General features: G+C 41.2%; 2 protein-coding genes across 15 annotated transcripts in view; one reads left to right on the top strand and one right to left on the bottom strand.

Annotated features, from left to right (window-relative positions):
* Window positions 1-10,543, bottom strand: part of NEK1 (NIMA related kinase 1) — a 52,215-nt gene extending 41,672 nt beyond the window's left edge. For 7 of the 12 annotated variants that reach the window (XM_049834177.1, XM_049834227.1, XM_049834236.1 and 4 more), the window contains exons 1-8: window positions 10,092-10,533; window positions 7,037-7,185; window positions 6,865-6,961; window positions 4,725-4,822; window positions 3,133-3,216; window positions 2,613-2,680; window positions 2,413-2,499; window positions 1,262-1,316 (exon numbers count right to left, since the gene is read on the bottom strand). In XM_049834177.1, coding sequence (XP_049690134.1) covers window positions 1,262-1,316; window positions 2,413-2,499; window positions 2,613-2,680; window positions 3,133-3,216; window positions 4,725-4,822; window positions 6,865-6,961; window positions 7,037-7,153 — 606 coding nt within the window. In that variant the 5' untranslated portion in view covers window positions 7,154-7,185; window positions 10,092-10,533. Of the gene's footprint in view, window positions 1-1,261; window positions 1,317-2,412; window positions 2,500-2,612; window positions 2,681-3,132; window positions 3,217-4,724; window positions 4,823-6,864; window positions 6,962-7,036; window positions 7,186-10,091 lie in introns of all 12 variants that reach the window. The other 5 variants (XR_007510190.1, XR_007510192.1, XM_049834195.1 and 2 more) reach the window with 3 other exon arrangements.
* A 226-nt stretch (window positions 10,544-10,769) lies between these two features.
* The window catches only part of CLCN3 (chloride voltage-gated channel 3), a 75,971-nt gene continuing 69,145 nt past the window's right edge, over window positions 10,770-17,595 (top strand). For all 3 annotated transcript variants that reach the window (XM_049832580.1, XM_049832558.1, XM_049832565.1), the window contains exon 1: window positions 10,770-10,921. The gene's annotated coding sequence lies outside the window, so the exon portion shown is untranslated. The remainder of the gene's footprint in view (window positions 10,922-17,595) is intronic.

The raw sequence follows: 17,595 nt of genomic DNA, 5'->3' as shown, positions 1-17,595 counted from the left end.
TTACGTACTACTTACTATCTGTCCACCTGCAAGGCTGCATATAAAGATGAAGAGGAAAACAAAAAAACAACACATCTTCCCTTGCCTCAACACACCAAAACAAATTTTCAAGGCCATCAATAGTTTACATCATCAGTTTAAAAAAATCTGCTGCCAAGTGTTCTGATTATAAATACATCACAATACAGGTATTTCATACTACAGGTATAAATTTTGCTAACAAATAATTATTTCCCTCCAGATCTAGACTGACAATGAAATATAACTAAAGATAAAATAATTACATAATTATCTGCTTGATCTCTCTCCCAAACACTTTCAACCATCATGTCTTCTGCCCTTTTTAGCAAAGCCACATTTCAAATGTAAAGCATTCACACTCCTTCAGGGTTAAATCCAAAGGAATGCTTAAACTTCAGCTTAAGGTCAGAAAACCAAGTGCACCATTTAAATTCCTTTGCACAATAAAAAGAAAACAGTACATATCACCCAGCTCACAGAAAACAACCTATTGCCATCAACTCTCAGAAAGGCAACATTGTCAGCATTGATGCCACAGACAAGCCTAAGACTAAGCAATAAGAAGTTACAAAAGCTTGAAATGAATTTTTTTTTTTATTTTCATGTTGTTATAATCTTTCTTCTTTTAATAAAAATAGCTATTAAAAACAAAATCCCCCCCCCCCCCCAACGACAGAAAAAAATGCTTTTTCTTCCCTTCCTAACTGAAAAATCAGTGATAAAGATGTACTTTTCCAAAACAAAACACACACATGGGGAAAAAAAAAGGGGGGGGGGGGGGGGGGGGGGGATGACGATGACACAACTCTTTCACCTTGGAATTTTTTTCTAAGAACTCTTTCTGTTCTAAACAGAAACGCATTAATCCACCTGCACAAAAGCCAACAGTCCAAATTCAGACTTTCAATGAAAAAGTCAAGTTTTTTTGAAAGAAAGGAACACTATTCACAGTATCATTTGTTACAACACCTAACAATTTTTTTTCCAGCTAACACAGTTCATTAAAAACCTATATTGAAAATAAAATATACAGTGCTAAGATTTCGGGAGAGATTGGCATGAACCAAAATACAGATGGAAAATGTTGGTCAGTATAGGAAAAGGACATGAAAATGCCGAAGGCAATTTTAAACAGTCACCATGAAAGCCTTTCCTCGACTGAAATCCATTTGTGTAACATCAGGAAAAATTCCTGTTTGAATCCACTATTCTTTTAAAGACACAAGAATTTTCTACTCACCGCATGTTTAAGTGTGCACATTTCATAGAGAACACAACCAAGGGCCCAGATATCACTAAATCAAAGAGAACATATCTTAAGAATTAGTTCTAGATGTACATTGCCAAGTAACTTATATCTGTGAAGTCTATCTTTGAAAAGCAAAAGGTTGTATTTTGAGTATGTACAAGCTCCCTTGTACGTATATCTTCCACTCCCCAAACTACAAAATTCCAACAAAAAAAAGAATTCAACAACCAAAAGTAAGACCAACCTGAAAACCAGATGAGGTTATTTTGGGTCCAGATTTTGTTTAGACCTTTTCATCTGAACCACTTCAATCACAAAAATTAGACAAAATATGGACAAAGGCTTTTTTTTCTTTAAATATATATTTGCCTGAGGTCTTAGAATTAAACAAACAAAAACCCAAACAAAACTCACCACCTAATTCAGCAAATACAATTCTTAAAGTCAATGTACTCTGTTTAACATTGACTTACCTCCCCTCACTCATTACACGACTACAGAATTTGGTTAGAATGCCATTGGATAATAAACCCCATGTAGAAGAAATTGAGGGACAAAGAACTGCAACAATTTTTATCTTTTAAGAAACCAACTGAAATTAGTATAAGGCACTCACAGCAATGGATGCAGCAGCTTAGTGCAGTATAAGACTAACTTGATAATGACCATTTTAATTACATTAGGGATGCTGTTACCAGATAACAGCCTACTGCCAGGACAGCAAACATATAAGCAAAGTATCTGTATGACTTTGTTATCTGAAGCAAGCTGAGCCACCTATCTAGGCATGTACTTAGAGAATCCAGTTACTGTGTTTGTGATTTCATCCTTAACACAGTTTCACATTCATACTGCATAAATTAAGGCAGTACCACTAGTGTGCAGGTAGACAAAGGCAGAGCCATAATTAAGAACACTGCTAGATCTAGAACTCAGAGCATTAAGCTAAGTCATCTCTGCATCACAGTACTTTGTACTGCACAGACCTACCAAGGTCCCACCTGTACAGTGAGACTCAATACCTTCTTGGCCAAGAGATGAACTAACAGCTGTTCACCATGATACAAATAGAATAGCTTTAGACTCCTAAAAGAACTCACTTTCTTCTTACCAAAAACATTTAATAAAATGCTTATTACTACCTTTTATTGTTGTAAGGCTTGTTCTGACATATTTCAGGTGATAAGTAGTATGGCGTTCCTATGCAAGTGCGAGCCAACTCCGCAGTACTAAGAAAAAAAAGAATGAATGTTAACAAGTCACATGAAGCGTGTAGATTGCATTTTCCTAAATCAAAGCAATTTAAATTAAGGCAGAGAAAACAGCATCAAAAAGGAGTTACCTGTTAAGAACCCTGGCGATCCCAAAATCTCCCAGCTGTATTGTTCCATCTTTGGTTAAAAATATGTTCTTGATATAGAAATTTTAAGAAGTCTGTTAATTAAAACATTCATACAATTGCACACTTTTTGTTCTCAACATGTTTTGGGAAGAATAAAGTTTTCTACCATTCAATCACTCTGAAGTCGCTAGCAACAGTGTTATTGACTACTATTAAACACCCAACTTATTCTAGTCCTACTTCATCAAAATTAAACACTATAATACATTCTAAAACATAACCTTTTCTGTCCCCACACATAAACATATGAGTAACACTCAAGTAGCTTCATCAGATAGTCTCATCTCTTTGTACAAATATCATATAAACCTCTTCCAGACAATTCTGAAGAAAAGCGTTTCCAGTATTAGAAGTGTTTATGTAAGAAGACCATTTTCTCTAATTTGCCAATTTACACTAGCAAGATATGAATTTAATCACTTTGGAAGTAAATTCAGTTAAAAAATAGTTACCTACATACCTGTGACTTTATGTCCCGATGCAAGATTTTTCTATCGTGTATGTGTTTTAGTGCTAAACAGATTTGTACAAACCAATCCAGAATCTATGTGTAAAAGAAAATGCAATGTCAGCATCTTTATCTGAAAGTTTCCCCAGTTACATAACTGAAGATTAAAAAATCAGTTTTAAAATTATAACTCAAGATTTGTACCGTAGAATAACTAAAAATCTTAACAGTACTGTCACTATAATGCAGACTTTTCAATGAAATATGCTTATTACCCAAATTAGATATTAAGCCTGAGACTACTAATTTCATTACATATTATAAACCTAACAAAAGTATGCAATATGAATTTGATTGGCTAAAATGTTTAAGATATGGAACCTGCATCTTAAAGATTTTACTTTTGCTGTAACCAATACGGTAAGTCCTCTTGCAGTCAGTTAGTCAACCGAGAGTCCTAGAATGCGATACTGATGTTTACAGAAACACTTATTTTATCATACAGTAATTTTATGTATTTTACATTAAAAAGAAAAATAGTACAAAGCAGATTTCAATGAGAAAAGCAACCAACAACATATAACTAGAAGATCATAAGCAAGCCAACAAACCCCATTTTTTTCTGTGAATTTGTAAAAATCACAATATCAAAAAGTGACTAACAACAAGAACTTTTCCATGTGAAAAGTGGTTTCACATTCCCAATTTAGAAGTACACACAAGTCAAAATTACAGTATAATGCAAGGTGTAATTTTAACTTTTCCACCTTAAGTTCTTCCTGTAAAAGTGAGCCCAGATTAGAAAAATTAAAAGTTTTACAGATTATATCCAAAATACTTAATTATTACCCTATTCTAAATACCATCAATACACCCAATATACTAAGCCTTTCCAACCACAGGTAAATTGAGATCTTATTGGATGCAGACACAAAAGCATAGACACAATTTATAATATGTCAGTTCTAACCAAAAAATTGAATCCTACATAATCTATTTTCACCTAATTTAATCAAATCTGTACATTAAATCCTCTCATTTATTCCAAATTCTCCCACAGTACAAATGACTTTATAACCAGTATCATGGAAAAAGAAAATCTGCTGGTATACTTCCAATACAATATTAATTTTTTTTCTAATTGAAAAATACACTTTTGAATTATGTCAACTTCATATTGCTGTATTTTGTATTATTATACTTACAGAGTATGTTATTTTATACTTCTGATAAATTAAAATCAGTATTACAAAACAAAAATCCTGCACCATTATGACTTAAAAAAAAAAAAAAAAAAAAGGTCAAAGGCTTAAAAATATTCATGTTGTCCTTCAGTACTTTTCATTTCTCAGATTTGGTTTACTTTGCAAGAGATCCAACTTTTTTTTAAAGCATCTTACACAGACAGACAAAACCCCAATAACACTCCCACCATATCTAGCTACATTTTCTTTTAAGATAGTACTGTGACTGATGGCAACGAGAATCACAATTTGTGAACCTCCCCTTACATTAAGCAACCACATCTACCAAACTGAACCAAAATGATTTAAAACTCATGAGGAAGTATGCAACAAAACACTATAGCAGCAGTTTGTTCTTACCTGATCTTCAGAGAACAAGATTCCTTTCTGGGCATTTATTTTTTTAAATAGGTCTCCTCCTTCACAGTAATCCATCACTATGTAAAGACAGCCATTTTCTGTAAAATAAAACATAAAGTATTTCAAAAAGAAAAGAAAACACCCATCTTTAACATAACTTTCTGAATATCTTCACTGCAGTCACAGAAAAAGTAAAAAAAGTAACCTTTTCATATGCAGCTTCAGATATAATTTATTAGTTCTTTTTTTCAACTTTCAAGCAAAAATGCTTTTATTATTTTGAGTTCCACAACATAAGTTTCCCATTTCTGGTAACATTGGGCTATTTTGATATGGAGAGAAAGAAATGACATCTGCTGAACCAATGCCCCAAACTGGGGTTCAAAACCACTACAAAACTAAAGGTGTCACTTTATAAATGCAATATAAAACCACTCTTCAACCTGCTTTCAAACATCCTACAGATCCCCTACCCTAAAAATAGAGATCTTAAGTTCTAATTTAGGTAGTTGCCTCTATTTGCCTAATTCTTTCTTGGAGTTTTACCTGGACAAGGTATTACTCACATGAAATGCAAGAATGGAACAATCATCAGCTCTCATACCAGACATACAGTTCATTTCAGAGACAAACAGAAACAATTATTTTCTCATTTTTGAATGAAATTTGAGGAGGCTTCCAAAAATCCTATGTAAGTTTCCACTAGGAGGTATGAACATATATAATACATTTCATACAGAGATACAGTTTTGTTCCCCAATGCAACCTTTTCCAGTTACTGATGAAAAAAGAGATTAAGCAGAGGCAAACTGCAGGTTACCAAAACCATGGGAACTACACTACTCGCATATTAAGCATGATTTTGAGAACAGCTGAATAAATGCATAAAATCAATCACATGCTGCTCAAAAGAAAAACTCTTACGAGTTAGTCATAGCACTTAAACTCTAAATAGAGTCAAATTTAATTAAATCATCTAAGTCGTTTAAATTTCACTCCCGCAGAACGCTTCTCAAATCTGTCTTTCAAAATATCAAACCCAGGATTTTTCTTTTGTGCTTACAGCTGTTTGTATCTTGGTTAAGCTTTATAATCAGTATTATTTTAAAAGATTATTCTAGGAGTCTGGACTTCTTGCAGACCTGCTGCTGAAATAATTCTCTTTTATAAACCAAATCAGTATGTTCAAAAGTCCATGTGCTTTAGCAATAAAGATGCAACATGAAGTCTTGTGAAGTATAGATTACAGAATTTACCTTGTAAGAAGAAAAAAAAAGAAAAAAGCAGTCTTACAGAACAGGCCTCTATTGCAGAGAAGACAGAAGAGTGGATTTACAAACCAGACGACCACGGCTGTGCAATATGACTAGGTCACAAAATTCTAATTTAATGAACAGAAAAAAATAAAAGCCGCCAATCAAAAGACATATGAAAGTCAACAGAAAGGAAGGAAAGGAGAAAAGAGCAGTGTCCCTAAACAGTACCTTAAATAATATTTGGGGGGGGAGCTTAATAGTATTTTAACCTATAGGATAGGCTTTTAGAATCTTTTATCTGTTCTGTTCATATCCCAAGACATACACTTGTGAAAACAAGGTGGAATTACATTCTCCTTCCTTCATAGCTTGATGGAGTAAACAGTCCCATCTATTTTTCCAGCTCTGAAAGCAGTGATACAATTGCAATTACTGAAGACTGCATTCTAAGAAAACAGACTTTGAGATAAAATTGTTCTTGCTAGGTTATCGATACCCAAATTTAGCCCATACTCATATTTAACATACACAAGCATTCAAGTCGTTAGGGTATACAGAAGTATTCAAGGAGACTTACACTCTGGAGAAACAAGAGGACATAACCCTTTCATTTAAGCATCAACCAAAATTGATGCATGTAAGGAAGACACAGGAACATTTCTGTTTAATTGCTGCACTTCTAAAAAAATTACTATTATTTTTAAATGTGCAGGGGAATTGTGAAAAAACCACAACCAAAAAGAACCGAAATAAGTAACAAAAGCATGAAAAAGACTGATTAAAGAGACAAAAACACACAGACTTTTAAACTAAATGCAGTAAGTAGTGCACAGACCGTCACTTACTATCATTACTTCAGGTTCTACTCTACTAATTAATCTTACCTTCAAATGACTCCCTATACAGGACAATATTCGGATGTTTCATGTTAGCCAATACAGCAACTTCTCTCCTTGATTCTTCTCTCTCCTTATTTGACATCTTCAGAAGAAAATAATGATTGTTGAGAACAGAAATACAAAAAGAATGGATCAGTAATTATTAATAATCACTCACCTTAGAGATGTTTATTTCTTTAATAACGTACTGTTGGCCATTTTCTTTAGCTTTGACAAGAATTGCTTTCCCAAAGGATCCTTCTCCAATCTTTCGCACTTTAATATATTTATCCATAGTTATCTTCTTAAGGCATCCTTACTTGAGTACTAGGCAAAAAAACACAACAGATTTAGTTAGCTGTTCTTAGTCATCTAGTCTGCCAGTCACATTACATTATTTTTTACTCAAAACATCAATCCATTTGTCTCTTCAGTTGCATCACATGCTTTGTAGCTTTTCAGTAAATCACCTCCTCTTAGTCTCAATTCTATATTTGTACAGTTGGTTCACTTGGTGTAGAAAGGGCTCCATTGCTAGAACTGGTTTAATCCTTCATCTTGACAGACAGTATAAAAAAAAGGATGTGTTTTATCTTTACAAAAAGATAAGCAGTCACAGTGCCATAACTTCTGATTAGCTAGCACACAAACATCATATGGAGCTATAGCACCTGGCTGGCAATCTTTCATTCACCTTTACTTGGAAGAACTATAATAGTAGGGGGGAGAAAAACCCCTACATGTTGTTTCTTAAGGAGCACTAAATCCAGTATTTCGGAAGTTAGTCACTATAATGAAGCCAGAAATGGACTGAATTTTGGATCCCCAACAAGTTTAGAATCATTAGTCAATACAGAAAGGTGTGACATTAATTCTGACTGAAAACTTAGGTAATTTATTTTTCCATGTTGCATATAAAATAAATTCATCGACTACCTTTTGAGATTAAACAGACTACTCAGGTGCATGCTGATTGTGTTGAAGGTTCTATATTAAAAAACTTTGACAAAAATAATGTGTGTGGAAGGTACGGCAATATAGAGAAGTGTCAGAACAGCAAAGAAAATTGGCAAAACGAAGACCAAAGTGACAAATGTCAAAACAAATTCACGGTGGACTACCAGGCCACCTTTTCTACAGTAGAAAGGAACATCCGTACCCTGAAGAAGTTTCCATAAGCTGAAAAAGACAAAAGGTTCCTAAGCTTTTTTGCATCCAAGCCTCATTTGAGAGCGCTAGCAGCATTTGTGCTTTCCTGTGCCCAGCTTCCTTCCAACAGGAGACCCTAGTAGCTTAAATCCATACTTCACACACTTCTCAGGTAAGGCTCTTCTCCCTGATTTGGGGTCGTATTTTTGTCACAGAATTACCATGCACCACACACAGACGCTGCTAAAGAGTCTCAGGAAGATGAAGGACCCCTACCATGAAAGCAGACTAAAATGAATAAGCTTGATTAGCATAGCAAGTCAAAACACAAGAGAACCAAAGTAATCTTTTCTGCAAAATAGGAGATGGTAAAACAACCAGGACTAAGAATAACTACCAGGAAAGAAAAAAGTGAAAGTGACAGGCCTGCAATGTCTTGGTGGTTTGGTTGGTTTTTTCTGCCTTGAAGTGCAGAAAAATGGTTTAGCATAAAGTTGCACTTCTAAAAGAAGAAAGACTCAGTATTAACATCAATATTGCCTTTTGGGCAATAGCAAGACATAGCAGGTGGGACACAATTTTAACTTCTTATGGCTTTAAGTTCTCTTCCTACCCCTGCTTTGTTTATGAAACAACCTATGCTGTACTACCACTAAACCAGCTGCATTAGGCGTCACTTAAGGCTCCAACTGCACGCTGTTCTGTGCAAATATAAACGATCAATAAGCAGCCTGTGGGCAAGAAGAGACAGTTTGGTCAAAGAGGGGAGATTATTTTGTAGGAGTTAGATGGCTTATTTTTTACCCGTGGCATAGGAAACACAAGTCTTGAGAAAGGACATCAGCGCTGACAGGGCGTTGGCTTTTCAAGCCCTGGGCAAGAAGTCATTTTATCCATCACGGACAGGCACAAAAGCGGCTTGTGCAGCGGGGCACAAAGTCACACCCCAAGACAACCCAACCGACCGCTGGGCGCGGAGAAAGCGAGGCGACAAACCCGAACCGCACGGCCAGGCCACGACTAGGCGGACGGAAAGAGGCGGCACGCAGTGCCCGCCAGCCCCAGCCCAGCGGCAATGGAGGCCCCCAGGCCAGGCGCCGGGCTAGACGAAGCGCCGGGCCGGGCCGGGCCGGACTCCTCGGCCAGGCCCCACCAAGCCACTGCCCCCACACAGCCGGGGCGAGACCGGCGCCAGGGCGAGAAGCGCGGCCGGGGACCCCCTCCCCCGCCCCAGGGCGACTGAGAGAGGAGGCCCGGCCCGGCCCGGCCCCGCCAGCTGTTGCTGCTGCTACTGCGGCTGCCGCCACCGCCAGCCCCGCAGAGGGGCGGCCCCGCGCCCCGCCCGCCTCATCCCCACCCCGGCATACCTCCCCGCAGAGCCTGCCACGGCCGCGGCCGCTCCACCGAGCCTCACGCCCGCCGCGGGTCCGCCCCCTCAGCCCCTATTGGCAGGCCCGCCCCGCAGCTCGGTTCCCATTGGGCGGCCTGTGGCAAGGCGGGGCAGCAGATGCGCTTGACCGCCCTTTGCCGCGTTAGCGGTGCTTCACCGTGGTAACCGCACGGCCGGGCGTCACGTGACGGGCGGGGCGGGCAGGCGGGCTGGCCGCTTTTGGGTTTAAGGGAGGGGGAAATAAAAAAAAAACAAACAAACAAAAAAAAAACACAAAAAACCCCGGCTATCAGTCTTCCACGAATCAACGACGATCCGCGAGAGCGCGCAGCCTGGCACCGCCGCCTCCTCAGGGACTGACCCGGGGCGGGGATTGTAGGGTCCCAGCGGGGCTGTGCTCAAACCTTCGCGGGGAGGGAGTGGAGGCTGCCCAGGGCGGCTGGCTCCCCAGGTGGCTTCTGTGGTTCCTCTGCTCCCCAGCCGAAAGGGCGAGCCAACGGCACGTACGAGGAGGGAAGGCTTGGGACTCGCAGCGCTCGCTTGCTCGCTCTCGGTCTTAAGTATCTCGCTCCACCACCCCCCACGCCCGCTACAAAGCGCCGCTCAGCAGACTCGTCAGCCTTTTACATACACGAACCGGCGGGTATTTTATCATTTTTTCCTTGGGGGGGAATCCCCAAACAAAACACCTAACCTGCCGCAGTATTTTGCGGGAACCTCCAACCTGTCGAGGAACGCTAAGCAAACTCTTTACCGGCCCCAGTACCTTGGCAGGCCCCGAGCTGCCTGGTGCCCGCCTGAGGAGCTACGCGCTCAGCCCGCGATCTGCGCTTCACCTGCGGACCAACAACGTTTTTAAGCTCTCGGGTCCCTACGTAAGGCGGAGCGCGCGGTGCCCCTGACACTTCAGGCGGGCCGTGGCTTCGCCAGAAGCCAAACGATGCTGCGATGTACCCAGCCACCTCCCGTCCCTGGGAAACCCTCTTCCGCCCCTTCCGAAGCACGGCGGTTTCCCGCTGCCCCGTCGCCGCCCGCCCTCCGCAGGGGCCAGCTGTAACCCGGGCCCGTAACCCGCCCCTCACAGAAAGGGCCGCCTCCGGCGTGGAAGGGAGGCCGGCGGCACCGCAGCGGAGCAGGGAAACAGCTGCAAACACTTAACCCGCCTCCCCCCCACCCCCTCACCGGGCACGCGCCTAACGGCCGCTCCGCTCCGCGGCCGCCGGGAGGCCACGCCCCTCCGCGCGGGCGGGCGAGGTGGAGGGACGGACCCGTGTCGGCGACGGACCGCGGGAACCGGAAGTAGCGGCGGTGACGCTGAGTCCGGCGAGCGGCGGCGACGGCGGCGCGCGTGCGCGGCAGGAAGCCCCGCCCTCCCAGGCCGAGGGGGCGGGGCTGGCTGGCGGAGCGACCGTTGGGCCGGGGGCCGAGCCGGTTGTCCGCGGCGTCTCGGCGACCCCGCCCCGCCGCCGCAGGAGGATGAGCCAGCGCCTCCCCGGGGAGCAGCAGGCGGCGCCACCCGGACAGGTAGGGGCGGGGCTCGGCTCGGCTCGGCTCGGCTGCCCTCGGCTGAGGGCCACGGTGCGGGACAGGCACCGCGGCACCGCGACGTGACAGGAGGGGCCGCGGGCGGGCCGCTCGGTCGTGCCCGCTGGCGTCGGAGCGAGCGAGCGAGCGAGCGGGGCCGAAGTGGCGGCTCCGGCCTGAGCGCGGCGCGGCGGGGGAGGAGAGGAGAGGAGAGATGGCAGCCCCTTGCCGCAGGGCCCGCCCGCGGAGCGGCTGCTGCGCTCTCGTCAGGGAGACCGCTTCGCCCTGCGGCCGGGAGGCGGGAAGGGGCAGAAATGGCGCTTCTTCGCCGACCCCTCACCTTACCTGTCCTCCTCCCCCGAAAGGGGAAAGGCCGGGGTGAGGGGGCGCGCCCTGCCCGCTTACACAGCCTGTGATCTCTTGTCACCCGATGTCGGTGTTCTTCTGTGGCAGCTCCCGTTCGCCTACGGAAAACAGAGGGGCTCTGCGACTGGGAAGATCCAGAGTCTCCTCCCTACGTAAACGGCGTTAGAAGTGTTGTTCTGCCCGAGTTGCTCGCCTTATGTTGGCTCACGGGTTTGGTTAGTAAGGCTGCTGTTACACAAGAGAGGGAGATAATGGGCTTTTCCTGGAGCCTCCTAATTAAATGAGGAGGGTGTGGGTCAGCGAGGTTAAAACCGAACATTGACTGCATTCTTTCAGACTCTCTTCCCTACTTGTTCGAAATCCTTCCTTCCCCTATCCAAAAACGTGGAGCTGACTGTAAAACAAGTGTGTATCAATCCTCACCTAAAATGAACAGTGGCAAGCGTGACAGTGGAAAACCATGTGCTGATTGTGAACTATGTTCAGTGTTGAATAGTAAATTTGCTGTGTCACACTTCAAAGTACTGAACTAGGTAAAACAAGGCCTTAAAAGCAAATTAAAAATGTTTCTGGTGCTAAACTGTGTTAGAATAGGCCCTGAAAAATATTTTTGGAAAGATGTCCCAAAATGGTAATCATTTGGGTTTCAGGAGGTGCACCTCCTTTTTGAGGTTGTTGGACCTCTGAAGTTCATGGTGCAGAGTTTGTGAAAGAAATTAAGGTCATTGATTATTTAAGTGTCGGGTGTATGGGTACTTTTTGCTTTCAGGAGCCTTTCTTCTTGGTGTACCTGTGAAGGGTTTTATGTTCTGTATCCCCTGGCAACATAGGTGCTTCTTTGCAAAAACAGCTGTTTGAATGAAAGAGGTGTTGGCGTGACAGATTTGAAAGCAGATAGTTATCGATACTGTTTCCCTAGTTAAGGAAATGTCAATATTCTGTAATGTAAAATTAAAAAGAAAAAATCATTCACGCATTAAAGGAAACATACCTTTGTGAAGTAAAATAAGGCCCTAGAGAACGCACCAACTGTTACTGTCATTTTTTTTTCCAAGTTAAAAGTTTTACACTGGCTAACTGCTTTAAATTTTATGTCTTGTCTCTTTGGTTGGCAAGCAGATGTAAACTTGCTGCTCAGTACTCTGAGTTGTCAAAATGGGGAGCAGTTCTACAGTGGGAAAACTGCAGCAGGCTTTAAACAAAATGACTTTGCATCTGTCTGCAACACCTGTGGAAATAAAAGGTATATAGTGCCCAGAAAAATGCAGCTTGTTTCTTGTTTGCTTCTGTTAATATTGGTATCCCAGTCCTAAAAATTCTTTGCCTGACAATAGTAGATGTCATACACGATGTGTATTGCAAGATTTCTAGAAATGTATTTTCCTTGTCCTATGATTCCCAAGGCTGTCCTTGCCCAAATCTTTATGGCATCCTCTCTGTGGGTGGTTTACAATACTGCTGTTTTCCCTGTGCTGCATACTTGCAAATTGAAGTAATCCTGGGGTAAATCTCTTCTCTCTCTCTCTCTCTCTGTCACACTTGATATTGACTTGTAATAAGAACAAGCCTATCCAAATCCTCAACGGGGAAAGACGTTTGAAGCTGTTGGTCTTTGCTCTTTGTGACAGCATTGCTCTGAGCCACTTTATTTTATGAGTTTGCCTGCATTTTTCTCTCGCAACTATGTTGGTACTTCCTCTTGTGCTCTCTTCCACACTTAATGTTTGTCACAAACTGATTTTTCGGTAACCTGCAAGTGAGAACCCGCTGTCACTGGTTATTCTATGAACAGCTGGGTCTAGCTGTGTAATATATGTTCTCCCGTTCACCGAATATACACTTTAGCTTCCCCCCTCCCCCAGTTTGCTTTGGGCCTTTGGGGGCTCTGTGTGTGTCTTACCTTGGTATTTGAACAGCAGAGTTGCATTCTTTAAATGTAAGCACTAAAGCTGGGACAACTGTTCCAAGTTCACAACCATTGCCAAAAGGCATTCTAAGAACATTCAGAAATTTTTTTTCCCCTCCCCTTATTTAAGTGACTTCGTATGCATGTGGATAGGTGTTACTGTGCAGAACAAGTTTTCAGGGTAGAATTGTATAATGAGTTGGTAGTAGGGATATTTTAACTTGATCATAATAAAAAAGTGGGATAGAAATGGTACTGTTGAAGAGATTTGTGCCAGAAATGGTAGTGCCAGTTCAAGTTGTTTGAAGAGTTAATTTCCTAATTCTCAGACTCTAGGTTGCATGTTCCTAAACTTCTTCCTTTGGCACCTCCTTGGCAGCAGCAGTAACCCAGTCATCTCTGAAGGCGGTCAGCAGTGGCAGTGGTCAAGCCCATGAAACTGCTTATACACCCTCCCTCCCCATTTTCCCCAAACTAAGATTTCAACTTTATACCTGCATGCTCCGAGAGCAAGTTCCCAATTCTGTGCTCCCCGCGTCAGTCTTTCCCTTATGTCATAACCTGAAAGTGCAGGTTTTCTGTTGGCTGGCTTCCTAAAGCTGTTCAGGTGTCAGGCCATCTTTTTATCTCTGCTCGTGAATGAGGTATGCAGCTCCAGGCTCCGCTACATAGCGTGCTTGTTTATATGCCAGGCTTTGCAAACTGAGGATGCTTGGAATATTAGAAAGTTGACAATTATAAATTTTTATAGCTGTTTAACTTGAAACTTGTTTTCTACTTTTGGAAGCCTTTATAAAATCATCTGCGAGAATAACATTTAGACAAAACAATGCTCATTTAAATTAATTCTGAGAGGGTTGTAAACGGACTGTAAAAATAGCATTTGCTGGGACATTGTTGTGCTTTAAAAAGACAGAAACTGAAAAATCAACATAAAACATTGAGATGGTGGTTACACTTAATAAGCTGATAATACCTGTTATTATCAGAGAAGAGAGTTGACAAAGTAGTTCTTGGGTTTCATGCATAATAGAAAGAATTCTAGACAAAGCTGTTAAAACAGTTGTAAATCTGTTTAAATCTGGAGTATCCTTATTTGTTTGTGTTGCCTAGTAAGTAGTCTTGGATATTTGCTCCTGCAAATGAATGGAAAGAAGAGAATTTATAACTTCATAGGGGGTACCAGTGGTTTTTTTTAAATGACTTGCAGAGTGTTGAACTTTCCCTTTGAGCTTTCTAGACATTCAGCTTTTTTGTTTGTCAAGCGTTTTGCTTAGGCTTTCTAGTTAGAGGAGTAGACTCTGTGCTTACTTTGGGAGGATAAGAAGGAATAGTAAATGAAAAGGTGAATTAAGTTCAGTCCTCAAGCACTGACCCTTTGATAAAAATAACCTTTGCTGTTACTTTTTTTTCTTATTTTTTGGTATATTTTGATACATTTCTCTAAAAAGCACACGAAAGAGGAAGTACTCAAATATGCATTTTGCATGTTCATACTGCAATACAGTATAATGAAGAAGTGTTTCCTAACTGAAATGGTAAAAATGTAATTTCAATTCAGTAATATGTTTAACTTATAGATAGAGCTCCTGAGGTGACTTAATATTTTGACATCCTGCCAGTTAAAATTCAAGTACTCATTTTCCTGAGAGATAAGATTGTGTTTGAGTTCCTTCTAATCTCCAAATTAGTGTTCTCTGCCAGATTTGTTGGTTTTGATGTGTTATCTGCAGTTCTTGATCTACTGCAGCTCTTCCCCTGAGGTCTCTGTTATTACTTTGTCTCTTGTGTATGTGTTGGGGGGGGGGGGGGGGGTAATGCAGTCCTCCATATGCTTCCAAACATGCTCATTTTCTGATTCTGAAAAGTGAATCTACAAATTTCCAAAGGGGGTATCTCTAGGAAAGAAAATGAAAGATTTTTTTTAAATTATTTTTGCTGCGCGTCTTGCAGAAAACTTTTATTCTCATATGGAACACTACAAGAAAGAACAAGTAAAAACTCAAAATTATTATCAGTCTTGCAGACTTATCAGTTTTCTTCTGTTTTGTGCTGAGACATGAATATTCTTTTAAATTACCCAACAAGGCTTATAAGAATGCAAAACACTTGAGAACACCTAACAACCTGTGCACTGAGTATTCATGTTATTACCACAATTACAAAAATCTCAATGTTTATTCCTCTCTAACAAATTAAAAAAACAAACAACAACAAAAAAAACAACCAACAAAAAAACCCCCACAAAACCAAACACAAACCCTGTTGGTTCTTTGGATGGGGGTGGATTATTTTTAATAAATTTGATTTATGAAGCCCCTGAAATGACCTCATCTCTGTGGCTATGTAACACGTTTAAGACTTTCTTGTGTACTCTGTTAGCTAGAAGCCTTTTAGTAAAGTATTGCTGAATCTTTTTTCTGTAATTTTCAAAATTAAAAATCTCCCATGAAGTTGCTTTCTTTGTTTCCTCATAAAATATCCACCTTGATTCTTGCTTTCAACTTGATACCACTATTTAACAGTAATAATTTCCCTCTAGACTCTCCTGCCAGAAAATTGTCTACCATTTGTAGATCCTGACAAAGTATGCATAGTTGGCTGGTTGGCAAGTACAACTTCTAAAATTAAGTTTTACAGCTGGAGAGAAGAATATTCAAGTGAGGGGAACTTGCTGTGCATTCAGAACTGCTAACACATTTGATTTAGTGAATACTTCACTTTTGGTGGTGTTTGTGCATGTAGGGCTTTGCTGCCTTTTGGTTTGTTTGGGGTTTTTTTGTTGGTTTTTTTTTTTTACCTCCTTTGATTAGCGTATATGTTTTTATTAAAAAGCAGAAACAAGCCATTAACAATCTTATTTATTAACATCAGAGATTCACAGATATTTCTTGACAGATTTATTTATTTGTTTCATCCTTTGAAGAAGACCAGAATGGCAATCAGTAATGGTTGGATGTGCTGTGTTTACAAAAACGAGGTGGCTTCTGTCTGGTTAGAGCCAAGAAGGTCAGCCATGAGCCAGATCCTGGCATTGATTGCAGATCGCTTCAGTCTTTCCTCACCTTGTAACCCTAACACTGCTGCTTGAGAGGATCTAGAGCAAGAAAAAGAACAAGCCTGTTATCAGGGCAGCTTCAAAGTTTGAACAGCTCTAGACAGTGCATCTGTCAGTTTATCTGTCTGTTAGACATAACAAGAAGAGTCCCTGGCTTTTCTGATCTCTTGATGACCAAAGACTTGTAAATTCTAAGCAGAGTACAGCGAATGGGTTCCTCATTAGCTACTATTTTCTTCACTTTGAAGTTTGAAAATCGGGAGTAAGGAGAGTAAGTGAAGAGGAACCACCAGAGGTCCCCACAAGATTTCGTAAGCAGTGGTCGTGTGCCTGTGCTGTACTTTGGAGAACTCGGTAGGACTTTTTTTCTTGATTTCATGGGCTTTTGTGTGTTTATGAAGAAATTGGACTTCAGAACAAAGACCTTAAAAATCTATGGAAGCTGTTGTTATCAAGAAGATGTGTAGAGTTAAAATGCGGATAATGGTGCTTTTCCAGATTCCAGTTTGACAACCCTGAATTATAATTTTGCCTGTCAAGAATGAATACTTTTCATGTGCTTCTCTTTCTGCTGGAATCAGTGCTGTCATAGGCCCTTGGTCCTGGCTCACAGAGCCTCTTTTCTGTGATGGTCTCCTTACTTCCTTTATATTAAAGTTGGGGGTTTTTTGTTGTTCCTTGAGTACTTTCAGATCATTTGGATACAAATGCATGAAAACTTGAATGAAATTATCTGAAAGGCATGTAACTCAGATGTGACCCTGAACTTACGGATCTGTGCACATAGTGAAGGACTGTTCAGTGCATTTCTCCAAAAAGATAAAGAACTGTAGTATAAATAACAATACTTCTGGTCATTCTGGTGGTATGTAAAAGCTATACTCCATTGTTTGTGTATCCCTCGGATGACTGCAACACAAGTCCACATTCAAAAGGAGCAAAATCCTTTAAAAACTGTAAAGATAAGGGTGCACGCTGTTGCTGTGTCTTTTCATCAAACAGAAAGTGAGCATGTGGTTTAACCCCAGCCAGCAACTAAGCACAACACAGCTGCTCACTCAGTGGGATGGGGGAGAAAAACGGGGAAAAAAGGAGTTAAACTTGTGGGTTGAGATAAAGACAGTTTAATAGGACAGAAAGGAAGAAAATAATAATGATAATAAAATAATTGGAGTATGCAAAACAAGTGATGCACAATGCAATTGCTTACCAATCACTAACTGATGCCCAGTTCGTTCCTGAGTAGCAATCCACTCCTCCCCAGCCCACTCCCCTCAGTTTATATACTGGGTGTGATGTCACATGGTATGGAATATTTTTTTTGGCCAGTTTGGGTCAGCTGTC

This window comes from Accipiter gentilis, chromosome 3, assembly GCF_929443795.1.
Source record: "Accipiter gentilis chromosome 3, bAccGen1.1, whole genome shotgun sequence".
Taxonomy (NCBI): domain Eukaryota; kingdom Metazoa; phylum Chordata; class Aves; order Accipitriformes; family Accipitridae; genus Astur; species Astur gentilis.
Note: the sequence above shows the minus strand (reverse complement) of the source record. Positions and strands in the feature narration are given on the sequence as shown.